Here is a 24,084-nt window from a genome sequence, read left to right on the forward strand (position 1 = left end):
GTCTCTGATTAGTTGTTTTTTTTATGACCAAAACATGGCTCAATAGATCTGTATATCTCACAACCAACCATCTCAACAGCATGTGTGTTTGTATCACATAGGCCTTAACTAAGATTTATTTTTAAACTCTGATGGAAAGTGGACTGACCTGATGCTGGGTCATTGATGATCCTGGAGTTTCTTCCTCTGTTCTGTCTTTACTGTCTATTCTGTCGTCTCGCCACAGGCTTTGGCTCCACTCCTTATCAAACAACATGTCCACTTTGGGACACAGCTGCTCATCTGAAAACAGACACAGGTGCCATTACAGTAAATACAACGTTTGAAGTTCACTACAAAAAGGTTCATATGTACAGTCTGGGCAAAAGGTTATGTACTATTCTCAAACATAGAACTGTTATACGTCAAACTGTCACACTCACCTGTCACTGGAGATGGTGTGTCATGTTCTGTGTCATCATTTATTTCCTTCTTGATGCGAAGTACTTTCATTCCATCCTTCTCCATGGTAACAACTTTTAACAATTTCCACTGAAAATTTTACAAAAAACGAATTGACACGAAGAGCAGTGCAGATGTAAAGTTTGGTAACAGAATGAGTAAAATCTCTTTTTTTTTATGTTACAAAATTTTCCAAGAACTCTTAAATATCTACTTTGAATTAAGACAGAATGATGTCTGCAGAAAGAATGGGATGTCAGCAATGACATGACACCTTCACTTTGAAAAAAAATCTATTTTAGTTATTGAACTACAGTAAATTAAGTGGATTAACACCCTATAACACAATTATGGTGACAGAATGACATCATGGGTCTATGATTAGTACTACACAGAAATGCATAATTAAGAATGTCATTCTCTTCATGGTACAAAAATATAATATCCTTTTGAGTATTATTCTAAATACTGGCTACCACATTTGGTTGGTCCGGGCTTGACCAAATCTGTACCAATCATGGACGTCTATGTTTCACAAGTTTGGACATCACAGTACAAATCGGTAACAGAACACAAAACTGCAGTAAGAAAAATTAAGAAAAAATATGAGAGTGAATTCTTGACAGCTTCAGATGGTGCCTGCTCTTGGTGAAGGCTTCTATTCGTCTGGCAGCCGAGTTAGATGGTACTAGGGAGGGACAGGTTAGATGATGGAGTTGGCTAGCCGGTCCTGACGTTGTTCTCAGTCCCCAGCCCTCGGTAGCCACAGGACGACTCCTCCACTAGTGATATGTAACATCCACTTGGGTGACGCTTCTTCTGCGTCCGATACGGCGCTAAAAGCTCACCACACGTCCGTCCAGTGTATAAAGCCACCCTCACTACAAGGGAGCCCTCTGCCATCTCCACACTGCAGTCCTCTCACTTTGGCTGGGTGAAACTAGAAGCGGTGCTGAATGCATCTTTGTAATGCAAACAGTAGTCAGGTAGCTAAGCAAACAAATCAACCTGCCATTCCACTGGTCAAGGCAACTAGACATATTCACTAGAAATTCAATTCAGTTATCAAACACACAAAAACATAATACAATTTAAAAAATAACACTTAAATCAACTAAATATGTACAATATTTTACAGGAGCTCTCCAACTGTACTGACCTATACTCTACTTTTCCCTACTGTTGTCCAAACTTGTGAAACAGATGTCTATGATTGGTTCAGATGTGGATTGACCAAATTTCAACTACATTTCAACGTCCATGGAAACCTGGTGCTCAGTGGGTGAGGTGGCTGGTTATAGTAAATGGAAAGAGAGGGGACTCATGGGTAGGCGTCAGTAAGAGCCAATTGGAGAGAGACAGAAGAGAGACAGGGAGAGTGAGGGGGTTGTCCAGACTGTTTTCACACTCTTGCTTTGACCCCCACTGGAAAGGAAAATAAATAAAGTTATGAGCTGAACATAACAGTTATACCAGTGGAAGGGAGGACAGTAGCAGGAGACACTATGAGCTGAACATAAGTTATACCAGAGGAAGGGAGGACAGTAGCAGGAGACACTATGAGCTGAACATAACAGTATGTCAGTGGAAGAGAGGACAGTAACAGGAGACACTATGAGCTGAACATAACAGTATCCCAGTGGAAGGTAGGACAGTAGCAGGAGACACTATGAGCTGAACATAACAGTATGTCAGTGGACGGGAGGACAGTAGCAGGAGACACTATGAGCTGAACATAACAGTATGTCAGTGGAAGAGAGGACAGTAACAGGAGACACTATGAGCTGAACATAACAGTATGTCAGTGGAAGAGAGGACAGTAACAGGAGACACTATGAGCTGAACATAACAGTATCCCAGTGGAAGGGAGGACAGTAGCAGGAGACACTATGAGCTGAACATAACAGTATCCCAGTGGAAGGGAGGACAGTAGCAGGAGACACTATGAGCTGAACATAACAGTATCCCAGTGGAAGGGAGGACAGTAGCAGGAGACACTATGAGCTGAACATAACAGTATCCCAGTGGAAGGGAGGACAGTAACAGGAGACACTATGAGCTGAACATAACAGTATGTCAGTGGAAGGGAGGACAGTAGCAGGAGACACTATGAGCTGAACATAACAGTATGTCAGTGGAAGGTAGGACAGTAACAGGAGACACTATGAGCTGAACATAACAGTATCCCAGTGGAAGGGAGGACAGTAGCAGGAGACACTATGAGCTGAACATAACAGTATCCCAGTGGAAGGGAGGACAGTAACAGGAGACACTATGAGCTGAACATAACAGTATGTCAGTGGAAGGTAGGACAGTAACAGGAGACACTATGAGCTGAACATAACAGTATGTCAGTGGAAGGTAGGACAGTAACAGGAGACACTATGAGCTGAACATAACAGTATGTCAGTGGAAGGGAGGACAGTAGCAGGAGACACTATGAGCTGAACATAACAGTATCCCAGTGGAAGGGAGGACAGTAACAGGAGACACTATGAGCTGAACATAACAGTATGTCAGTGGAAGGGAGGACAGTAACAGGAGACACTATGAGCTGAACATAACAGTATGTCAGTGGAAGGGAGGACAGTAACAGGAGACACTATGAGCTGAACATAACAGTATCCCAGTGGAAGGGAGGACAGTAACAGGAGACACTATGAGCTGAACATAACAGTATCCCAGTGGAAGGGAGGACAGTAACAGGAGACACTATGAGCTGAACATAACAGTATGTCAGTGGAAGGGAGGACAGTAGCAGGAGACACTATGAGCTGAACATAACAGTATCCCAGTGGAAGGGAGGACAGTAACAGGAGACACTATGAGCTGAACATAACAGTATGTCAGTGGAAGGGAGGACAGTAACAGGAGACACTATGAGCTGAACATAACAGTATGTCAGTGGAAGGGAGGACAGTAGCAGGAGACACTATGAGCTGAACATAACAGTATGCCAGTGGAAGGGAGGACAGTAGCAGGAGACACTATGAGCTGAACATAACAGTATCCCAGTGGAAGGGAGGACAGTAGCAGGAGACCCTATGAGCTGAACATAACAGTATCCCAGTGGAAGGGAGGACAGTAGCAGGAGACACTATGAGCTGAACATAACAGTATCCCAGTGGAAGGGAGGACAGTAACAGGAGACACTATGAGCTGAACATAACAGTATGTCAGTGGACGGGAGGACAGTAACAGGAGACACTATGAGCTGAACATAACAGTATCCCAGTGGACGGGAGGACAGTAACAGGAGACACTATGAGCTGAACATAACAGTATGTCAGTGGACGGGAGGACAGTAACAGGAGACACTATGAGCTGAACATAACAGTATGTCAGTGGAAGGGAGGACAGTAGCAGGAGACACTATGAGCTGAACATAACAGTATGTCAGTGGAAGGGAGGACAGTAGCAGGAGACACTATGAGCTGAACATAACAGTATCCCAGTGGAAGGGAGGACAGTAACAGGAGACACTATGAGCTGAACATAACAGTATGTCAGTGGAAGGGAGGACAGTAACAGGAGACACTATGAGCTGAACATAACAGTATGTCAGTGGAAGGGAGGACAGTAGCAGGAGACACTATGAGCTGAACATAACAGTATCCCAGTGGAAGGGAGGACAGTAACAGGAGACACTATGAGCTGAACATAACAGTATCCCAGTGGAAGGGAGGACAGTAACAGGAGACACTATGAGCTGAACATAACAGTATGTCAGTGGAAGGGAGGACAGTAACAGGAGACACTATGAGCTGAACATAACAGTATGTCAGTGGAAGGGAGGACAGTAGCAGGAGACACTATGAGCTGAACATAACAGTATGCCAGTGGAAGGGAGGACAGTAGCAGGAGACACTATGAGCTGAACATAACAGTATCCCAGTGGAAGGGAGGACAGTAGCAGGAGACCCTATGAGCTGAACATAACAGTATCCCAGTGGAAGGGAGGACAGTAGCAGGAGACACTATGAGCTGAACATAACAGTATCCCAGTGGAAGGGAGGACAGTAACAGGAGACACTATGAGCTGAACATAACAGTATGTCAGTGGACGGGAGGACAGTAACAGGAGACACTATGAGCTGAACATAACAGTATCCCAGTGGACGGGAGGACAGTAACAGGAGACACTATGAGCTGAACATAACAGTATGTCAGTGGACGGGAGGACAGTAACAGGAGACACTATGAGCTGAACATAACAGTATGTCAGTGGAAGGGAGGACAGTAGCAGGAGACACTATGAGCTGAACATAACAGTCAGTGGAAGGGAGGACAGTAACAGGAGACACTATGAGCTGAACATAACAGTATCCCAGTGGAAGGGAGGACAGTAGCAGGAGACACTATGAGCTGAACATAACAGTATCCCAGTGGAAGGGAGGACAGTAGCAGGAGACACTATGAGCTGAACATAACAGTATCCCAGTGGAAGGGAGGACAGTAGCAGGAGACACTATGAGCTGAACATAACAGTCAGTGGAAGAGAGGACAGTAGCAGGAGACACTATGAGCTGAACATAACAGTAGGCCAGTGGAAGGGAGGACAGTAGCAGGAGACACTATGAGCTGAACATAACAGTATCCCAGTGGAATGGAGGACAGTAGCAGGAGACACTATGAGCTGAACATAACAGTATCCCAGTGGAAGGGAGGACAGTAGCAGGAGACACTATGAGCTGAACATAACAGTATCCCAGTGGAAGGGAGGACAGTAGCAGGAGACACTATGAGCTGAACATAACAGTATCCCAGTGGAAGGGAGGACAGTAACAGGAGACACTGAGCTGAACATAACAGTCAGTGGAAGAGAGGACAGTAGCAGGAGACACTATGAGCTGAACATAACAGTATCCCAGTGGAAGGGAGGACAGTAGCAGGAGACACTATGAGCTGAACATAACAGTCAGTGGAAGAGAGGACAGTAGCAGGAGACACTATGAGCTGAACATAACAGTATCCCAGTGGAAGGGAGGACAGTAGCAGGAGACACTATGAGCTGAACATAACAGTATGTCAGTGGAAGGGAGGACAGTAGCAGGAGACACTATGAGCTGAACATAACAGTATGTCAGCGGAAGGTAGGACAGTAGCAGGAGACACAACTGTGGTTTGTGTCTACTATGATTTCCTATTGTAGCCAATTCAGTTGCAGTCATTTTGCTAATAATTTTTTGGTCATTCAGTTACCGATTTGGAAACATAGTGATACGTTTTAATCACTTAATAAATCATAAACCAAATGATCAGTAAACTACAACTAATTGGTAGCTCTACCTTTAATTGTTACTTCTGTAAACTTTCATAATCTTCCCACTTGAAGATATGTGGTGTTTTGGTAAAAGTATAACAATATATTTCCTAAACTTACAGGCTAATGATTTCTGCAAAACTACATTTAAATGTTGATATTAGTTGGTAGTGGTAACATTGTGTTTTGATGCATTTCAAATACCTTGTTAGACTTTTTCTGCTAGATGTAGTTTAAGAAAACACCCACTCCACTTTTTCCACTTAAACTACTGCCCAGCTGAACAGCACCTTATCATCTGAAGCTGTGGAAGACGATTGCCCAAGACCGGCCAGATCTCTACATTGGTTTTGTTTGTTTTTACAGGATCTTTGCGATTCTCTTTGTATTATTATTATTAGTAGTAGTAGTAGTTAGAGGTCGACCGATGAATCGGAATGGCAGATTAATTAGGGCCGATTTCAAGTTTTCATAACAATCGGTAATCGGGATTTTTGGACACCGATTATGGCCGATTACATTGCACCCCACAAGGAGACTGCGTGGCAGGCTGACTACCTGTTATGCGAGTGCAGCAAGGAGCCAAGGTAAGATGCTAGCTAGCATTAAACTTATCGTATAAAAAACAATCAATCTTACCTACACATGGTTGATGATATTACTAGTTTATCTAGCTTGTCCTGCGTTGCATATAATCAATGTGGTACCTGTTAATTTATCATTGAATCACAGCCTACTTTGCCAAACAGGTGATTTAACAAGCGCATTCGCGAAAAAAGCACTGTCGTTGCACCAATGTGTACCTAACCATAAACATCAATGCCTTTCTTAAAATCAATACACAAGTATATATTTTTAAACCTGCATATTTAGTTAATATTGCCTGCTAACATGAATTTCTTTTAACTAAGGAAATTGTGTCACTTCTCTTGCGTTCTGTGCAAGCAGAGTAAGGGTATATGCAGCAGTTTGGGCCGCCTGGCTCGTGGCAAACTGTGTGAAGACCATTTCTTCCTAACAAAGACCGTCATTAATTTGCCAGAATTGTAACTAATTATGACATAACATTGAAGGTTGTGCAATGTAACAGCAATATTTAGACTTATGGATGCCACCCGTTAGATAAAATACAGAACGGTTCCGTATTTCCCTGAAAGAATAAACGTTTTGTTTTCGAAATGATAGTTTCCGGATTTGACCATATTAATGACCTAAGGCTCGTATTTCTGTGTGTTATTATATTATAATTAAGTCTATGATTTGATAGAGCAGTCTGACTGAGCGGTGGTAGGCAGCAGCAGGCTCGTAAGCATTCATTCAAACAGCACTTTCCTGCATTTGCCAGCAGCTCTTCGCTGTGCTTCAAGCATTGTGCTGTTTATGGCTTCAAGCCTATCAACTCCCGAGATTAGGCTGGCAATACTAAAGTACCTATTAGAACATCCAATAGTCAAAGGTATATGAAATACAAATGGTATAGAGAGAAATAGTCCTATAATAACTACAACCTAAAACTTCTTACCTGTGAATATTGAAGACTCATGTTAAAAGGAACCACCAGCTTTCATATGTTCTGAGCAAGGAACTTAAACGTTAGCTTTTTTACATGGCACATATTGCACTTTTACTTTCTTCTCCAACACTTTGTTTTTGCATTATTTAAACCAAATTGAACATGTTTCATTATTTATTTGAGACTAAATTGATTTTATTGATGTATTATATTAAGTTAAAATAAGTGTTCATTCAGTATTGTTGTAATTGTCATTATTACATATATATATATAAAAATCGACCGATTAATCGGTATCGGCTTTTTTTGGTCCTCCAATAGTTGGTATCTGCGTTGAAAAATCATAATCGGTCAACCTCTAGTAATAGTAGTAGTATCAAATAAAATTTTATTTGTCACATACACATGGTTAGCAGATGTTAATGCTAGTGTAGCGAAATGCTTGTGCTTCTAGTTCCGACAATGCAGTAATAACCAACGAGTAATCTAACCTAACAATTCCACAACTACTACCTTATACACACAAGTGTAAAGGGATAAAGAATATGTACATAAAGATATATGAATGAGTGATGGTACAGAACAGCATAGGCAAGATGCAGTAGATGGTATAGAGTACAGTAAATACATATGAGATGAGTAATATAGGGTATGTAAACATTATATTAAGTGGCATTGTTTAAAGTGGCTAGTGATACATTTTTACATACATTTCCATCAATTCCCATTATTAAAGTGGCGGGAGTTGAGTCAGTATGTTGGCAGCGGCCACTAAATGTTAGTGGTGGCTGTTTAACAGTCTGATGGCCTTGAGATAGAAGCTGTTTTTCAGTCTCTCGGTCCCTGCTTTGATGCACCTGTACTGACCTCGCCTTCTGGATGATAGCGGGGTGAACAGGCAGTGGCTCGGGTGGTTGTTGTCCTTGATGATCTTTATGGCCTTCCTGTGACATCGGGTGGTGTAGGTGTCCTGGAGGGCAGGTAGTTTGCCCCCGGTGATGCGTTGTGCAGACCTCACTACCCTCTAGAGAGCCTTACGGTTGTGGGCAGAGCAGTTGCCGTACCAGGCGGTGATACAGCCCGACAGGATGCTCTCGATTGTGCATCTGTAGAAGTTTGTGAGTGCTTTTGGTGACAAGCCAAATTTCTTCAGCCTCCTGAGGTTGAAGAGGCGCTGCTGCGCCTTCTTCACAACGCTGTCTGTGTGGGTGGACCAATTCAGTTTGTCCGTGATGTGTACGCCGAGGAACTTAAAACTTACTACCCTCTCCACTACTGTCCCGTCGATGTGGATAGGGGGGTGCTCCCTCTGCTGTTTCCTGAAGTCCACAATCATCTCCTTTGTTTTGTTGAAGTTGAGTGTGAGGTTATTTTCCTGACACCACACTCCGAGGGCCCTCAACTCCTCCCTGTAGGCCGTCTCGTCGTTGTTGGTAATCAAGCCTACCACTGTAGTGTCGGCGGCAAACTTGATGATTGAGTTGGAGGCGTGCATGGCCACGCAGTCGTGGGTGAACAGGGAGTACAGGAGAGGGCTCAAAACGCACCCTTGTGGGGCCCCAGTGTTGAGGATCAGCGGGGTGGAGATGTTGTTACCTACCCTCACCACCTGGGGGCGGCCCGTCAGGAAGTCCAGTACCCAGTTGCACAGGGCGGGGTCGAGACCCAGGGTCTCGAGCTTGATGACGAGTTTGGATGGTACTATGGTGTTAAATGCTGAGCTGTAATCGATGAACAGCATTCTCACATAGGTATTCCTCTTGTCCAGATGGGTTAGGGCAGTGTGCAGTGTGGTTGCGATTGCGTCGTCTGTGGACCTATTGGGTCGGTAAGCAAATTGGAGTGGGTCTAGGGTGTCAGGTAGGGTTGAGGTGATATGGTCCTTGACTAGTCTCTCAAAGCACTTCATGATGACGGAAGTGAGTGCTACGGGGCGGTAGTCGTTTAGCTCAGTTACCTTAGCTTTCTTGGGAACAGGAACAATGGTGGCCCTCTTGAAGCATGTGGGAACAGCAGACTGGGATAAGGTTTTGATTGAATATGTCCGTAAACACACCAGCCAGCTGGTCTGCGCATGCTCTGAGGACGCGGCTGGGAATGCCGTCTGGGCCTGCAGCCGTGCGAGGGTTAACACGTTTAAATGTTTTACTCACCTCGGCTGCAGTGAAGGAGAGCCCGCAGGTTTTGGTAGCGGGCCGTGTCAGTGGCACTGTATTGTCCTCAAAGCGAGCAAAAAAGTTATTTAGTCTGTCTGGGAGCAAGACATCCTGGTCCGCGACGGGGCTAGTTTTCTTTTTGTAATCCGTGATTGACTGTAGACCCTGCCACATACCTCTTGTGTCTGAGCTGTTGAATTGCGACTCTACTTTGTCTCTATACTGGCACTTAGCTTGTTTGATTGCCTTGCGGAGGGAATAGCTACACTGTTTGTATTCGGTCATGTTTCCAGTCACCTTGCCCTGGTTAAAAGCAGTGGTTCGTGCTTTCAGTTTCACGCGAATGCTGCCATCAATCCACGGTTTCTGGTTTGGGAATGTTTTAATCGTTGCTGTGGGTATTACGTCGCCGATGCACTTTCTAATGAACTCGCTCACCGAATCAGCGTATTCGTCAATGTTGTTGTTGGACGCAATGCGGAACATATCCCAATCCACGTGATCGAAGCAGTCTTGAAGCGTGGAATCAGATTGGTCGGACCAGCGTTGAACAGACCTGAGCGCTGGAGCTTCTTGTTTTAGTTTCTGTTTGTAGGCTGGAAGCAACAAAATGGAGTCGTGGTCAGATTTTCCGAAAGGAGGGCGGGGGAGGGCCTTATATGCGTTGCGGAAGTTAGAATAACAATGATCCAGGGTTTTACCAGCCCTGGTAGCACAATCGATATGCTGATAGAATTTAGGGAGTTTTGTTTTCAGATTAGCCTTGTTAAAACCCCCAGCTACGATGAATGCAGCCTCAGGGTGTGTGGTTTCCAGTTTACATAGAGTCAGATAAAGTTCGTTCAGGGCCATCGATGTGTCTGCTTGGGGGGGGGAATATATACGGCTGTGATTATAATCGAAGAGAATTCCCTTGGTAGATAATGCGGTCGACATTTGATTGTGAGGAATTCTAAGTCAGGTGAACAGAATGACTTGAGTTCCTGTATGTTGTTATGATCACACCACGTCTTGTTGATCATAAGGCATACCCCCCCGCCCCTCTTCTTACCAGAAAGATGTTTGTTTCTGTCGGCGCGATGCGTGAAGAAACCAGCTGGCTGCACCGACTCCGTTTGCGTCTCTTGAGTGAGCCATGTTTCCGTGAAGCAAAGAACGTTACAGTCTCTGATGTCTCTCTGGAAGGCAACCCTTGCTCGGATTTCATCAACCTTGTTGTCAAGAGACTGGACATTGGCGAGTAGTATGCTAGGGAGTGGAGCGCGATGTGCCCGTCTCCGAAGCCTGACCAGAAGACCGCTTCGTTTGCCCCTTTTACGGCGTCGTTGTTTAGGGTCGCCGGCTGGGATCAGATCCATTGTACTGGGTGGAAGGCAAAACACAGGATCCGCTTCGGGAGAGTCATATTCCTGGTCGTAATGATAGTGAGTTGACGTTGCTCTTATATTCAGTAGTTCCTCCCGAATGTATGTAATGAAACCTAAGATTACCTGGGGTACCAATGTAAGAAAAAACAAAATACTGCATAGTTTCCTAGGAACGCGAAGTGAGGCGGCCATCTCTGTCGGCGCCGGAAGTTAGAAAAATGGATCTTAGTAGTAAGATCCATTTTCCATGTTTGACCCAGAAATCAGTCTTTGCTTATTCCTAATTTTTTGGATGGAAAATGGTTGAAACATTTATATATGTCTTAATTTAAAAAAACATATAGCCTTTTAGCTTTCATTTGACACCAAATTTGATGTGCTCCTATTAACTACACATAATTAGTACTCATGGGCCTTTTACATGGAAATGCCCATATACAAACCTGGGATTGGCCAGCCGGCTCCTGAGATTGCAGCCCTGCACCTGTCTTCTCTCCCTTTCCATCTTCTTTTGTGTGGACAAATTCATCTATACAATTACCATAAACAGAAGAAACCATAAAATACATGTTTGATTATTTGCCAAAAAATAAATCGTGTAACAAAGCCAATGCAATCAACTTAGTTTCCAACCATCCACACGAGTTACATTTCCTGCCATCAGCTTCTTGACGACGAGCGACAGAACGCTGCTTTGCCACCTTCGACTCTCCTTCCAAAATGTGCAGCTTCTTTTTATTCGATTCGTTTTTGACTTTTAATGCTTCGTTCTCCAGTTTACTCTTGGACAACTGTTGGCGAAGGACCACGGCACTGTCCTCTACAAGTCGGACTATTTCGACGACCGCTGCCGTCACTACCGCGTTCATGAGAGGTTAGCTGACTTTGAAAGTGGCCAGCATTCTCCATTGTCATTTGCTAATAAATCTTAAACTTTTTTTAGAAAACAATAATGTGATGAATTGTCGTCAAAACCTACACGTATTCACGTTGTCTTCTACCTTTGCCTGGCAAATTGTAAACAATGCTTGTGCATGACTTCCTATTTGGGGAGGAGCTATTGACGTGTTGGTCATGCTGTATGGTGTGGTGCAAGTACCAAAATGAATTTAGAATTTTATGATTTGAATTTGAGATTAAGATTTTAAAATGTATTTAAAATGTACTTGCACAACTATTAAGCAAGCAACTATGCTGTCACTGGTCAAACAATATTATATTAACTTCATAGGCTATAAATTGTCTTTCTATTTTAAAATGTGCCTTCCCACTGTAATCTCAATATTAATCAACTACAGTATATTTAGAATACCAGGAGAAATGCAAAAAAAACACATTTAAAACATGTCAATAATCTTATTTAATCTGTTAAAATGTATTTAATTCATGAGTCATATAACATTATTCAATAGAAAATGAACAGAAAGATGAGAACATTTTAATAAATCTGACAGTCCTCTACGAACACTACGTTGGTATCACAGTACCACACATCTATGGTTGCGACATGAATCATCACTGAGGTAGCATTTCAAATAAAAACAATTACTCTACACCCACATTGCATTGCCATTTTGACTTATCTAACTCATCTTCCAGATTCCAGGATTTGAATGCTGGGCAACCCCAGCTCTGTCCGAACCGCTTCTCACCATAATGATGCTCTTGATTTTGATCTCTGGCCTCAGGTCTACAAAAGCCATCTTCCCAAGCTCCTCTGCAAATCCTGCCAAATGAAAATTCCTTTCTATTGGAAACTATTCCCACCACCCCGGTTTGGGTTTCCATTTCACTATGAGTCACCCGGATCCCTTATTTGTGATGTTGGTGTTGTGTTGGAAATTCCCCTTGTTCCTCAGTTTCTCCAGCAAAACTTTCCACTGAGAAATAAGCCTTTTCAGTGTTCTCTTTCCCATGCTGTTTCAATTTTCGATTGGCACTCTCTACATACAAATATACTGGTCTTGACAGAAGGGGAGGAAAAAATGTGGGGGTGAGGTTCTCTTTTGCACTGTTCAAATGATTATCCGTCGTATTTGTTTAAGTTCAAATAGTGATTGAACGAACCGTACACAGATCCATAACAGCATAAGTTTCGAAAACCGTTTCGCTAGTGATGATTGATGTTTCTAAACGTTGAAACACAGCATCATAATTGTAGTTCACACGCAGCCAACCATGGGTGGAGCTAACCGCTGAAAACCCTATCGATAAGAAGAAAGGTTTTCGAGAGCTAGCTACCTTTCTTCTTTCTTATAAAGATAGCTAGCTAGCTTTACCAGGAGCTGGAATTCCAACATGACAACGACAAATGGAACATTGTCGATCCCCCGCTGTCGACAGTTCTGCTTCTAAACTTTGTAACTTATTTTTGTTAGATTCATCCAACAGTTTCAGTGCTTTGTTGTCAGTGGTGGAAAAAGTACCCAATTATCGTACTTGAGTAAAAGTTAAGATACCTTAATAGAAAATAACTCAAGTGAAAGTCACCCAGTAAAATACTACTTGAGTAAAAGTCTAAAAGTATTTAAATATACGTAAGTATCAAAAGTAAATGTAATTGCAAAAATATACTTTAGTATCAAAAGTAAAAGTATAAATCATTTCAAATTACTTATAGTAAGCAAAACAGATGGCACAATTTTTGTTTTTTATTTATTTATCGATAGCCAGGGGGACACTCCAACACTCGGACATAATTTACAAACCAAGCATTTGTGTTTTGGGGGTCTGCCAGGTCAGAGGCAGTAGGCCAGGGATGTTCTCTTGATAAGTGCGTGAATTGGACCATTTTCCTGTCCTGCTAAGCATTCGAAATGTAATGAGTACTTTTAGGTGTCAGGGAAAATGTATGGAGTAAAAAGTACACTTTTCTTTAGGGATGTAAGTGAAGAAAATTTGTAAAAAATAGTAAAGTACAGATATCACAAAAACGACTTAAGTAGTACTTTAAAGTATTTTTATTTAAGTACTTTACACCATTGTTCGTTCTCAAGTTTAATCTTGGACACCTCCAGCCGAAGTTGAAAATGCGCCATCCTCTACAATTCCCAGTCGTTCGAGGACCACAATTTTCAAAAGCGGGTTCAAGACAGATGTTAGCTGAGTTTTTAAATAGTCACAATTTGCCATAATTGTCTTTTTATACAATGACACGTATGTGAATGTATGAACGTGCTAATTCCTTTGAGCATTCTGCTGCTAGCTTCTTTCCTTAGCATGCCTGTCAAGGAAAGAAATCAACATAAAAGCATTGCCACCATAGAGAAAGGAACACTGCCATCTACCGGATAGAAACTGGTCGCACAGGTGCCTTCCTAAAACTATTTTGAGCAGACAGCTCTTGCGGTCAGAAGTAAGCAAATTAAGATTAATCAAACTTCGATTCTAAAATCCCATTGTAAACTTGAAACCCTGTTCTTTTATACTACTCTGGAAAAAGTTGCAAAAACCGAAAGGTTAACGAGTATACGTCGTTTTAGACATGCACTTTTGCCTCATTGAAGAAAGAGGGTTCAGGTTCTGAAGTCCAAGGTAAATTGGCAGTGGCAGATTTTAGACAACTGTGCAGTGTGCAAATGTGCACCATGGTTATCTCTGACATATAGTAGCCTATAGACTTTGAGACTACAGAGGAGAACACATAACTCTTTTATAGTCAGGTTGATCTTACACAATTCTAGTCAAAACCTGTATGTCGTTGTTGAACACATAGAGGTCTTCTCTGTCTTTACCTACTCCGCTACAATGGTGTCTGGGAGGTTGTTGATGTTCGTGGCCCTCCTCATTCTCTGTGGGTGTCAGGGCACACACAGTGGTAATGTGCTGGTCTTTCCTGGGGAGTTCAGTCACTGGCTCAACATGCGTGTGATCCTGGAGGAACTAGTGGAGCGAAACCATAGTGTCACAGTGCTGGTTTGCTCTGCCTCACCTACAGTCAACTATACCAAACCAGAGGGTTTCAGCTTCAAGGTGTATAATGTTCCTTTTGAGAGACGTGATTTGGAGTCTCTCCAGGAGGACTTCCTAAACTTCTGGATATACGAGGCTCAGAACGCCTCAATGTTGCAGGTGGGCCTGAAGATCCGGGAGGTGTTGGGAAGCATGACAGCTCTACATCTCAACATGTGTGATGCCATGTTCCACAACAAAGAGCTTATGGACACACTGAGACAGTGGGAGTTTGACGCAGTCCTTTCTGATCCAATGATGCCATGCAGTGACTTAATGGCAGATGCTCTTAACGTGCCTTTCATTATCTCGTTGAGATTTACATTTGGCATGGCTATGGAGAGGCACTGCGGGCAGATACCAGCGCCCCCCTCTTTTGTTCCTGCCCCCCCTTTGACGTACACAGACCAAATGAGTTTTTTTGAGCGGGTCCACAATTTTGTTACATATATGATACATTCTAGCTTTTTCTTTATACACTCCCTACAGACCATGGATAAATACTACAGTGGGATCAAGGGTAAGTTGATCAGAAAATTTGTCAAAAAGTTGGAAGGGTCCTTGCACCACAAGCTCAATCTCAGGTTTGGTTTTTATAAAGATTGGAATATCTACAAGAAGAATGTAATATCATAACTTGGTTTATTTGTGTATATCTTTGATTAAGTGGATAAGCAAAATCAAGTTAGGCACTCCTTTGACAGAGCTCTGATTGAAGCAGTGTTTTCCCCATTGACGTTATACACTGCTCAAAAAAATAAAGGGAACACTTAAACAACACAATGTAACTCCAAGTCAATCACACTTCTGTGAAATCAAACTGTCCACTTAGGAAGCAACACTGATTGACAATAAATTTCACATGCTGTTGTGCAAATGGAATAGACAAAAGGTGGAAATTATAGGCAATTAGCAAGACACCCCCAATAAAGGACTGGTTCTGCAGGTGGTGACCACAGACCACTTCTCTGTTCCTATGCTTCCTGGCTGATGTTTTGGTCACTTTTGAATGCTGGCGGTGCTTTCACTCTAGTGGTAGCATGAGACGGAGTCTACAAGCCACACAAGTGGCTCAGGTAGTGCAGCTCATCCAGGATGGCACATCAATGCGAGATGTGGCAAGAAGGTTTGCTGTGTCTGTCAGCGTAGTGTCCAGAGCATGGAGGCGCTACCAGGAGACAGGCCAGTACATCAGGAGACGTGGAGGAGGCCGTAGGAGGGCAACAACCCAGCAGCAGGACCGCTACCTCCGCCTTTGTGCAAGGAGGAGCAGGTGGAGCACTGCCAGAGCCCTGCAAAATGACCTCCAGCAGGCCACAAATGTGCATGTGTCTGCTCAAACGGTCAGAAACAGACTCCATGAGGGTGGTATGAGGGCCCGACGTCCACAGGTGGGGGTTGTGCTTACAGCCCAACACCGTGCAGGACGTTTGGCATTTGCCAGAGAACACCAAGATTGGCAAATTCGCCACTGGCACCCTGTGCTCTTCACAGATGAAAGCAGGTTCACACTGAGCACATGAGCACCTGTGACAGACGTGACAGAGTCTGGAGACGCCGTGGAGAACGTTCTGCTGCCTGCAACATCCTCCAGCATGACCGGTTTGGCGGTGGGTCAGTCATGGTGTGGGGTGGCATTTCTTTGTGGGGCCGCACAGCCCTCCATGTGCTCGCCAGAGGTAGCCTGACTGCCATTAGGTACCGAGGTGAGATCCTCAGACCCCTTGTGAGACCATATGCTGACACATGCACATTTGTGGCCTGCTGGAGGTCATTTTGCAGGACTCTGGCAGTGCTCCTCCTTGCACAAAGGCGGAGGTAGCGGTCCTGCTGCTGGGTTGTTGCCCTCCTACGGCCTCCTCCACGTCTCCTGATGTACTGGCCTGTCTCCTGGTAGCGCCTCCATGCTCTGGACACTACGCTGACAGACACAGCAAACCTTCTTGCCACAGCTCGCATTGATGTGCCATCCTGGATGAGCTGCACTACCTGAGCCACTTGTGTGGGTTGTAGACTCCGTCTCATGCTACCACTAGAGTGAAAGCACCGCCAGCATTCAAAAGTGACCAAAACATCAGCCAGGAAGCATAGGAACTGAGAAGTGGTCTGTGGTCACCACCTGCAGAACCAGTCCTTTATTGGGGGTGTCTTGCTAATTGCCTATAATTTCCACCTTTTGTCTATTCCATTTGCACAACAGCATGTGAAATTTATTGTCAATCAGTGTTGCTTCCTAAGTGGACAGTTTGATTTCGCAGAAGTGTGATTGACTTGGAGTTACATTGTGTTGTTTAAGTGTTCCCTTTATTTTTTTGAGCAGTGTATATAGGGCTAGGTCTACAGTATACTAAAGCTGTTCTGTGTGCAAATCTGCAACATGTTTGTTATTGAATGCTTATTATGCACAATGGCTTTTTTAGTACAATAACTGTTACATTCTGAGAGAGAGAATCCGCTGTAAAAGTTGTAACAATATAATTACTGATTAGATTGTATAGGTTTTGTGGACCACTTATTCAGCAGTACTGTGTCTCATTCATAATGCATCTCGACATTTATCAGGCAGACCTACAACTTTATGCGAGATCTTGGGGAAGGCAGATATCTGGTTGATACGGACCTACTGGGACTTTGAGTATCCTCGACCTTTCCTTCCCAACTTTAAATTTGTGGGAGGCCTTCACTGCAAACCTGCAAAACCACTTTCAAAAGTAAGGCTTTTAAACACAAACGTATCAACTGTCTTACAAGATACTGAACCAAGTCCGTCTATTGGGCTGATATCATTGAATCATAAGGAAACAGATTGTGTTGAATTTCAGGCCATGGAGGAGTTTGTGCAAAGTTCAGGAGATGATGGAATTGTGGTGTTTTCCCTGGGATCCATGATCAAGAACCTCACTAAAGAGAGGGGAAACACCATAGCCACTGCATTGGGACAAATACACCAGAGGGTTAGTCTGTTGCTTTTTTTAAATAGCTTTGTAACATTGTTATAAGTAGAGGTGTCATCGTCTCCTTGATCCCGATATTTGATCCATTTGTACGATTCAAACAAGCTAGCTAACAGTTTTCCTTTACATAGAATTCTGTCAGAGATATTGCATTTGGCCATCAGGGACCCTTCAAAAAAACATAGCTTCTGGTTATAAGTACCGTTTCATTGCAGATTCTCATTCATATTCCTGTTTTCTCACCATAGGTGCTGTGGAGATACAGTGGGGAGAAACCAGAGACTCTTGCCCCCAACACAAGAGTTTATGAATGGATTCCACAAAATGATTTACTTGGTGATATGTCTTTCTTGATAACAGTCATAAACATATAAACATTCCTTGCGTACAACAGTGTTCAACAACCCTGATTCCTCTCGTTGTGTTGTATGAAAAAGGTCATCCAAAGACCAAAGCCTTCGTCACCCACGGTGGGACTAATGGACTATATGAATCCATTTACCATGGAGTCCCAATGGTGGGCATCCCCTTGTTCGCTGACCAGCCAGACAATATCATGCACATGAAAAACAAGGGAGCTGCTGTAATGGTGGACTTCAACAAGATGACATCCAAAGACCTTGTTGATGGCCTCAACTGTGTGATCAATGATCCATCGTAAGTCACAAATACACAACTGGTTTCCTCACTAACTGGTTTCCTCACGCCAACCTTTTGGGCAACTGTTGAAAATGTGCAGTGAAATAACTGTCTCTATTCCCCTTTCACCAGTTATAAAGCAAGCATGATGAGGCTGTCAAGAATCCACCACGACCAACCAATGAAACCCTTGGATACAGCTGTGTTCTGGATCGAATTTGTGATGCGTAACAAAGGGGCTAAGCACTTGAGGGTGGAGGCACATAACTTGAGCTGGTACCAGTACCACTGCCTAGATGTGGCAGCTGCTCTGCTCACCATAGTGGCACTTGTCATAGTTGTATCCATTAAAACATGCATTTTCTGCTTCCGCAAATGCTGCAAGAAAACTAAATCAAGACAGAAGACAGAGTGACCCCTTGAAATAATGTTAAAGGGTCGTTCCACCAAATTAGTACCTTGTTTAGTAGTGTAACTTCGTGAAAAATAAATGTTTTATTTCACCTCATTTTAACATTCTGTCACAAATATGCATGTTGAACTTTACTTTAAAAAATGTTTTGCCCACCTCATGGTTAAATGGAAAAAAATACTATGGTAAGTGCCTATTATTAATTGCCAAATAAAGTTTAGCCGAGTTGACTGTAACAGGGTTGACGATGTCATCTTAAATCTGCCATAAATCCAGTTGTGATGGGGAATCAAAGCTTGTTGTGTGCAACAGGGAGGACTGAAGACAGAAGAGTGACCACCTGAAATATTGTTAATGTCAGGTATTATTGCAGTGAAAGTATCATGTGCACGTTTGTGAAGTCTTAAATACTAGTTGAATGCATTCACATGCTTTGAACTTGTTGAGAAATGCTGATTGGCTAATAGCCTACAAGCTGTGTCAACCATAAACCAACAGCACAGCTATCATGCTTGTAAACCAATCATAGTGTTCCAAAACCATATGAATAGATTGTTCTTTATAAATAATGGTTTGTTACATTTAACTGCCGAAAATGCTGTTATGGAGGGAATTTGCTTAGTACACGTGTCAAATTCATTCCACAGAGGGCCGAGTGGCTGCGGGTTTTCACTCCTCCCTTGTACTTGATTGATGAATTAAGGTTACTAATTAGTAAAGAACTCCCCTCACCTGGTTGTCTAGGTCTTAATTGAAATTAAAAACCAAAAACCTGCAGACACTAGGCTCTCCGTGGAATGACTTTGACCCCTGCCTTAGTAGGTGACGTCAGAGGTCAGCATGTGGGAGAAGTCGGAGCTGAGGGATGATAGTTGAGTTTCCCACTTGTAATTAGGAGTTGGAGGGGCATTCAAGTGGATTTTTCCCAGTTGTATTTGTTAAAATACCACCTTCCCACTTGGTTATGAATGCAGCATTAATAGTGGGGAAACTTGTCTATCATCCCTGAGCTCCGACTTCTCTCACAGGCTGACCTCTGATGTTACCTTCTAAGAAAATAACGGCATTTTCAGCAGTTAAATGTAACAACAAAACATTATTTATAAAGAACAATCTATTCATATGGTTATCGAACACTATGATTGGTTTACAAGCATGATAGCTGTACTTTTAGTTTATGGTTTACACATGCCCTTATGGTGATGACTTTTTGCAAATCCAATCAGTTTTCCACGTTGAGGTCATCACATTGATAAAAAATGCTTTAAATGACATAGAAACAACAGTGATTCAACCAGTTTTTTATCCCAGTGGCACACCCCTAAGTCTCAATATACACAGAACACCCACACTCTTATACTTGTGCATATATTTAACATTATGCCAAATGTATGGCAAAATCATTTGAACATATGGCCTTCTCTTATGTACCAGTCATAATTATACATTTATAGTGATACAGCTAAATGTGGGTGAGCTCAAACCAGTGGAGTAGAGTTAGGGTGAACTGACACGCTCTTTCCGCCCACAGACTACAGAGCAAAGTCTCTTTCACTGCTCCAGTCAATTTCTCTGTATTACAGTAAAGGTAATCTAAGTTAGCCCAGAAATCAGATGTTTCGTTTACACAAGAGATTACAGTAAAGGCAATACTACAACCAATATTGTATATTTTCCCAAATCCAATGATAATGAACCTAGAAAAGGAATATCATGAGAAAAACACCTTGGCCCTCATTTGAAACCTGTACATTTTCAGTTGTGAGAGAATTTTGACGTACCTTTCCGCGTTCGTTCCCTTGTCCCTCAGCTTCCAATCCCAGCAAAGTGAGACATAAACCCAGCAGCAGTCCACCTGACATCATCTTCAACGAGCCACCCTACCAGTATCCAGAACCACACAGTAGTTGATCCATTCCACTCACTTTGAACTAACCCTGTGGTAGTAGTGGTGGGGCTAGTGATCTACCGTGACACTCTGACGCCTGGCTTGGAGTGAGCCAGAGCTACGTGAGTCCGCCAGAATCCTACCTTCAAAGCAGTGGAGGCTGCTGAGGGGAGGACGGCTCATAATAATGGCTGGAATGGAGCAAATGGAATGGAATCAAACACATGGAAACCATGTGTTTAATGTATTTGATACCATTCTACCATTTTGCTCCAGCCATTACCACTAGCCCATCCTCCCCAATTAAGATGCCACCAACCTCCTGTGCTTCAAAGAGACCATAGGGCATATACACTATATATACAAAAGTATGTGGATTCGGCTATTCCAGCCACACTCATTGCTGACAGGTGTATAAAATCGAGCACACAGCCATGAAATCTCCATAGACAAACATTGGCAGTAGAATGGCCTTGCTAAAGAACTCAGTGACTTTCAACTTGGCACCGTCATAGGATGCCACCTTTCCAACAAGTCAGTTCTTCAAACTTCTGCCCTGCTAGAGCTGCCCCGGTCAACTGTGACCGCTGTTATTGTGAAGTGGAAACGTCTAGTTTGTGTGGTAGGCCACACAAACTCACAGAACAGGACCGCCAAGTGCTGAAGCGTGTAGCGCGTAAAAATCGTCTGTCCTCGGTTGCAACACTAACTACCAAGTTCCAAACTGCCTCTGGAAGCAACTTCAGCACAAGAACTGTTAACTGAGAGCTTCATGAAATGGGTTTCCATGGCCAAGCAGCCGCACACAAGATCACCAAGCATCGGCTGGAGTGGTGTAAAGCTCAACGCCATTGGGACTCTGGAGCAGTGGAAACGTGTTCTCTGGAGTGATTGATCACGCTTCACCATCTGGCAGTCCGACAGTTCAGGTGAAGGGAAATCTTAAGGCTACAGCAAACAATTACATTCTAGACGATTATGTGCTTCCAACTTTGTGGCAACAGTTTCGGGAAGGCCCTTTCCTGTTTCAGCATGACAATGCCCCCGTGCAGAAAGCGAGGTCCATACAGAAATGGTTTGTTGAGATCGGTGTGGAAGAACTTGACTGGCCTGCACAGACTGGCTGTGCTTCTACACCTGCATTGCTTGCTGTTTGGGGTTTTAGGCTGGGTTTCTGTACAGCATTTTGAGATATCAGCTGACGTACGAAGGGCTATATAAATAAATGTATGTCTAACTTTAAGTCACTCTGGATAAGAGCGTCTGCTAAATTGCTCAAATGTCAAATGTAACTGTTTGTAGGTGAGAGAGAGGGAAAGTGCAAGGGGAAACACAGAAAACCAGTGAAAATATAGCGAGAGACTAATAAAAAGACAAGAGGGGCAAAGAGGAAGTGTCAGTGATAGAGAAAACCAACAGAGTGCAGGACAAAATATTGATGAGCTCATAGGCCATCCGAGACCAACTTTTCAATAGGGAATATTCTCTTACAGAACAACAGATCCTGGCATGATTTTTATCAACTGATAATGAGATTGCAACTGACCGATGTGATCCACCACTATCTCTCTAGCGATGGTCAAACAGACATCAGTGTCGACTGATGGTTGTTACCCAGTTCCACTGAGACCTTGACTGTTGGCTGAGAGAGCAGTGGCTAAGTGTGTTGGGGTGTCTTTACGTTGCCGTGTTGGCAGCATTCCTGTATGGTCATCTGAGGACACACTCCGCTTCCAGGAAGGGTACGGTGATGCTGACAAGAGTACTCCCCTCTCATACCCTGCAATGGGAAAGCTATCACCAGACGAAGGAGTCAAAATATTTTGTCTGATTGGTTTTACGTCACAGTGTCCCGACATCTTGCTCTGACATCCCCAAGTTTTTGCAAAATATGAGATTACTTCTTTAGTGCACCTAAAAATAAATCTGTAAATTGCTTTAGTGATTGGCGGTTGAGACCCCTTCCAGCACTGTTCTACTCCTGCAGTGCAAGTCAAATGCCCTGATTAACATTTTGCCCGTCAGCGTATTACTGGAAAGCTCCTTTAATAACCAGACAACCTGGATTCCACAGAGTTAACTGGAGAAGAGTTCAACGGTTTTACGTTACGGGGATAAAATCTGGCAGTACCTTCTTGTGCCACTGTGTGTCACTCTTAAGAGGGGTTTCAAAAAGTTACATGTTCTCGGAAATAGACATTGGTCTTGGAAATCACTTCAGACCTCAAACAAAACCTTTCACTAACTACCTCCTAATAACCCTATCCTTTCACTAACTACCTCCTAATAACCCTATCCTTTCACTAACTACCTCCTAATAACCCTATCCTTTCACTAACTACCTCCTAATAACCCTATCCTTTCACTAACTACCTCCTAATAACCCTATTCTTTCACTAACTACCTCCTAATAACCCTATCCTTTCACTAACTACCTCCTAATAACCCTATCATTTCACTAACTACCTCCTAATAACCCTATCCTTTCACTAACTACCTCCTAATAACCCTATCCTTTCACTAACTACCTCCTAATAACCCTATCATTTCACTAACTACCTCCTAATAACCCTATCCTTTCACTAACTACCTCCTAATAACCCTATCCTTTCACTAACTACCTCCTAATAACCCTATCCTTTCACTAACTACCTCCTAATAACCCTATCCTTTCACTAACTACCTCCTAATAACCCTATCCTTTCACTAACTACCTCCTAATAACCCTATCCTTTCACTAACTACCTCCTAATAACCCTATCCTTTCCCGGATTTAACCCAATATCTGCCTTTAGTGAAAAACTATGTAGAATTATGATTAGGTTTAAGGGTGAAAATCCATGCATATGTTGATTTAGTATGCCCCCCCCCCCCAAGTGTAACAGCTAACTATATTGCTTGGTGGTGTAGTACAACAGTAACAGCTAACTGTATTACTTGGTGGTGTAGTACAACAACTAACAGCTAACTATATTGCTTGGTGGTGTAGTACAACAACAGTAACAGCCAACTGTATTACTTGATGGTATAGTACAACAACAGTAACAGCTAACTGTATTACTTGAGGGTGTAGTACAACAACAGTAACAGCTAACTGTATTACTTGATGGTGTAGTACAACAACAGTAACAGCTAACTGTATTACTTGATGGTATAGTACAACAACAGTAACAGCTAACTATATTGCTTGGTGGTGTAGTACAACAACAGTAACAGCCAACTGTATTACTTGAGGGTGTAGTACAACAACAGTAACAGCCAACTGTATTACTTGAGGGTGTAGTACAACAACAGTAACAGCCAACTGTATTACTTGATGGTGTTATACAACAACAGTAACAGCTAACTGTATTACTTGAGGGTGTAGTACAACAACAGTAACAGCCAACTGTATTACTTGGTGTAGTACAACAACAGTAACAGCCAACTGTATTACTTGGTGTAGTACAACAACAGTAACAGCTAACTGTATTACTTGAGGGTGTAGTACAACAACAGTA

The 24,084-nt window shown here is 43.0% G+C and overlaps 2 protein-coding genes across 7 annotated transcripts in view; one reads left to right on the forward strand and one right to left on the reverse strand.

Moving 5' to 3' along the window:
• LOC120049605 (equilibrative nucleoside transporter 2-like) overlaps positions 1 to 20,704 on the reverse strand; it is a 72,110-nt gene extending 51,406 nt beyond the window's left edge. Inside the window, exons 1-4 of one of the 6 annotated variants that reach the window (XM_038995906.1) lie at positions 20,478 to 20,704; positions 11,184 to 11,269; positions 423 to 531; positions 149 to 282 (exon numbers count right to left, since the gene is read on the reverse strand). In XM_038995906.1, the coding sequence (XP_038851834.1) occupies positions 149 to 282; positions 423 to 507 (219 nt within the window). In that variant the 5' untranslated portion in view covers positions 508 to 531; positions 11,184 to 11,269; positions 20,478 to 20,704. Of the gene's footprint in view, positions 1 to 148; positions 283 to 422; positions 532 to 11,183; positions 11,270 to 11,373; positions 11,717 to 20,477 lie in introns of those variants that run through there. The other 5 variants (XM_038995901.1, XM_038995902.1, XM_038995905.1 and 2 more) reach the window with 5 other exon arrangements.
• Positions 14,363 to 18,932, forward strand: LOC120049604 (UDP-glucuronosyltransferase 2A1-like). Its single transcript, XM_038995900.1, has 6 exons — positions 14,363 to 15,211; positions 17,254 to 17,402; positions 17,514 to 17,645; positions 17,894 to 17,981; positions 18,083 to 18,302; positions 18,417 to 18,932. The coding sequence occupies exons 1-6, from the start codon at positions 14,488 to 14,490 to the stop codon at positions 18,697 to 18,699; spliced, it is 1,596 nt and encodes a 531-aa protein (XP_038851828.1). The 5' UTR covers positions 14,363 to 14,487; the 3' UTR covers positions 18,700 to 18,932.
• Positions 20,705 to 24,084: the final 3,380 nt, after the last annotated feature.

Source organism: Salvelinus namaycush, chromosome 6 (genome assembly GCF_016432855.1).
Source record: "Salvelinus namaycush isolate Seneca chromosome 6, SaNama_1.0, whole genome shotgun sequence".
NCBI lineage: Eukaryota > Metazoa > Chordata > Actinopteri > Salmoniformes > Salmonidae > Salvelinus > Salvelinus namaycush.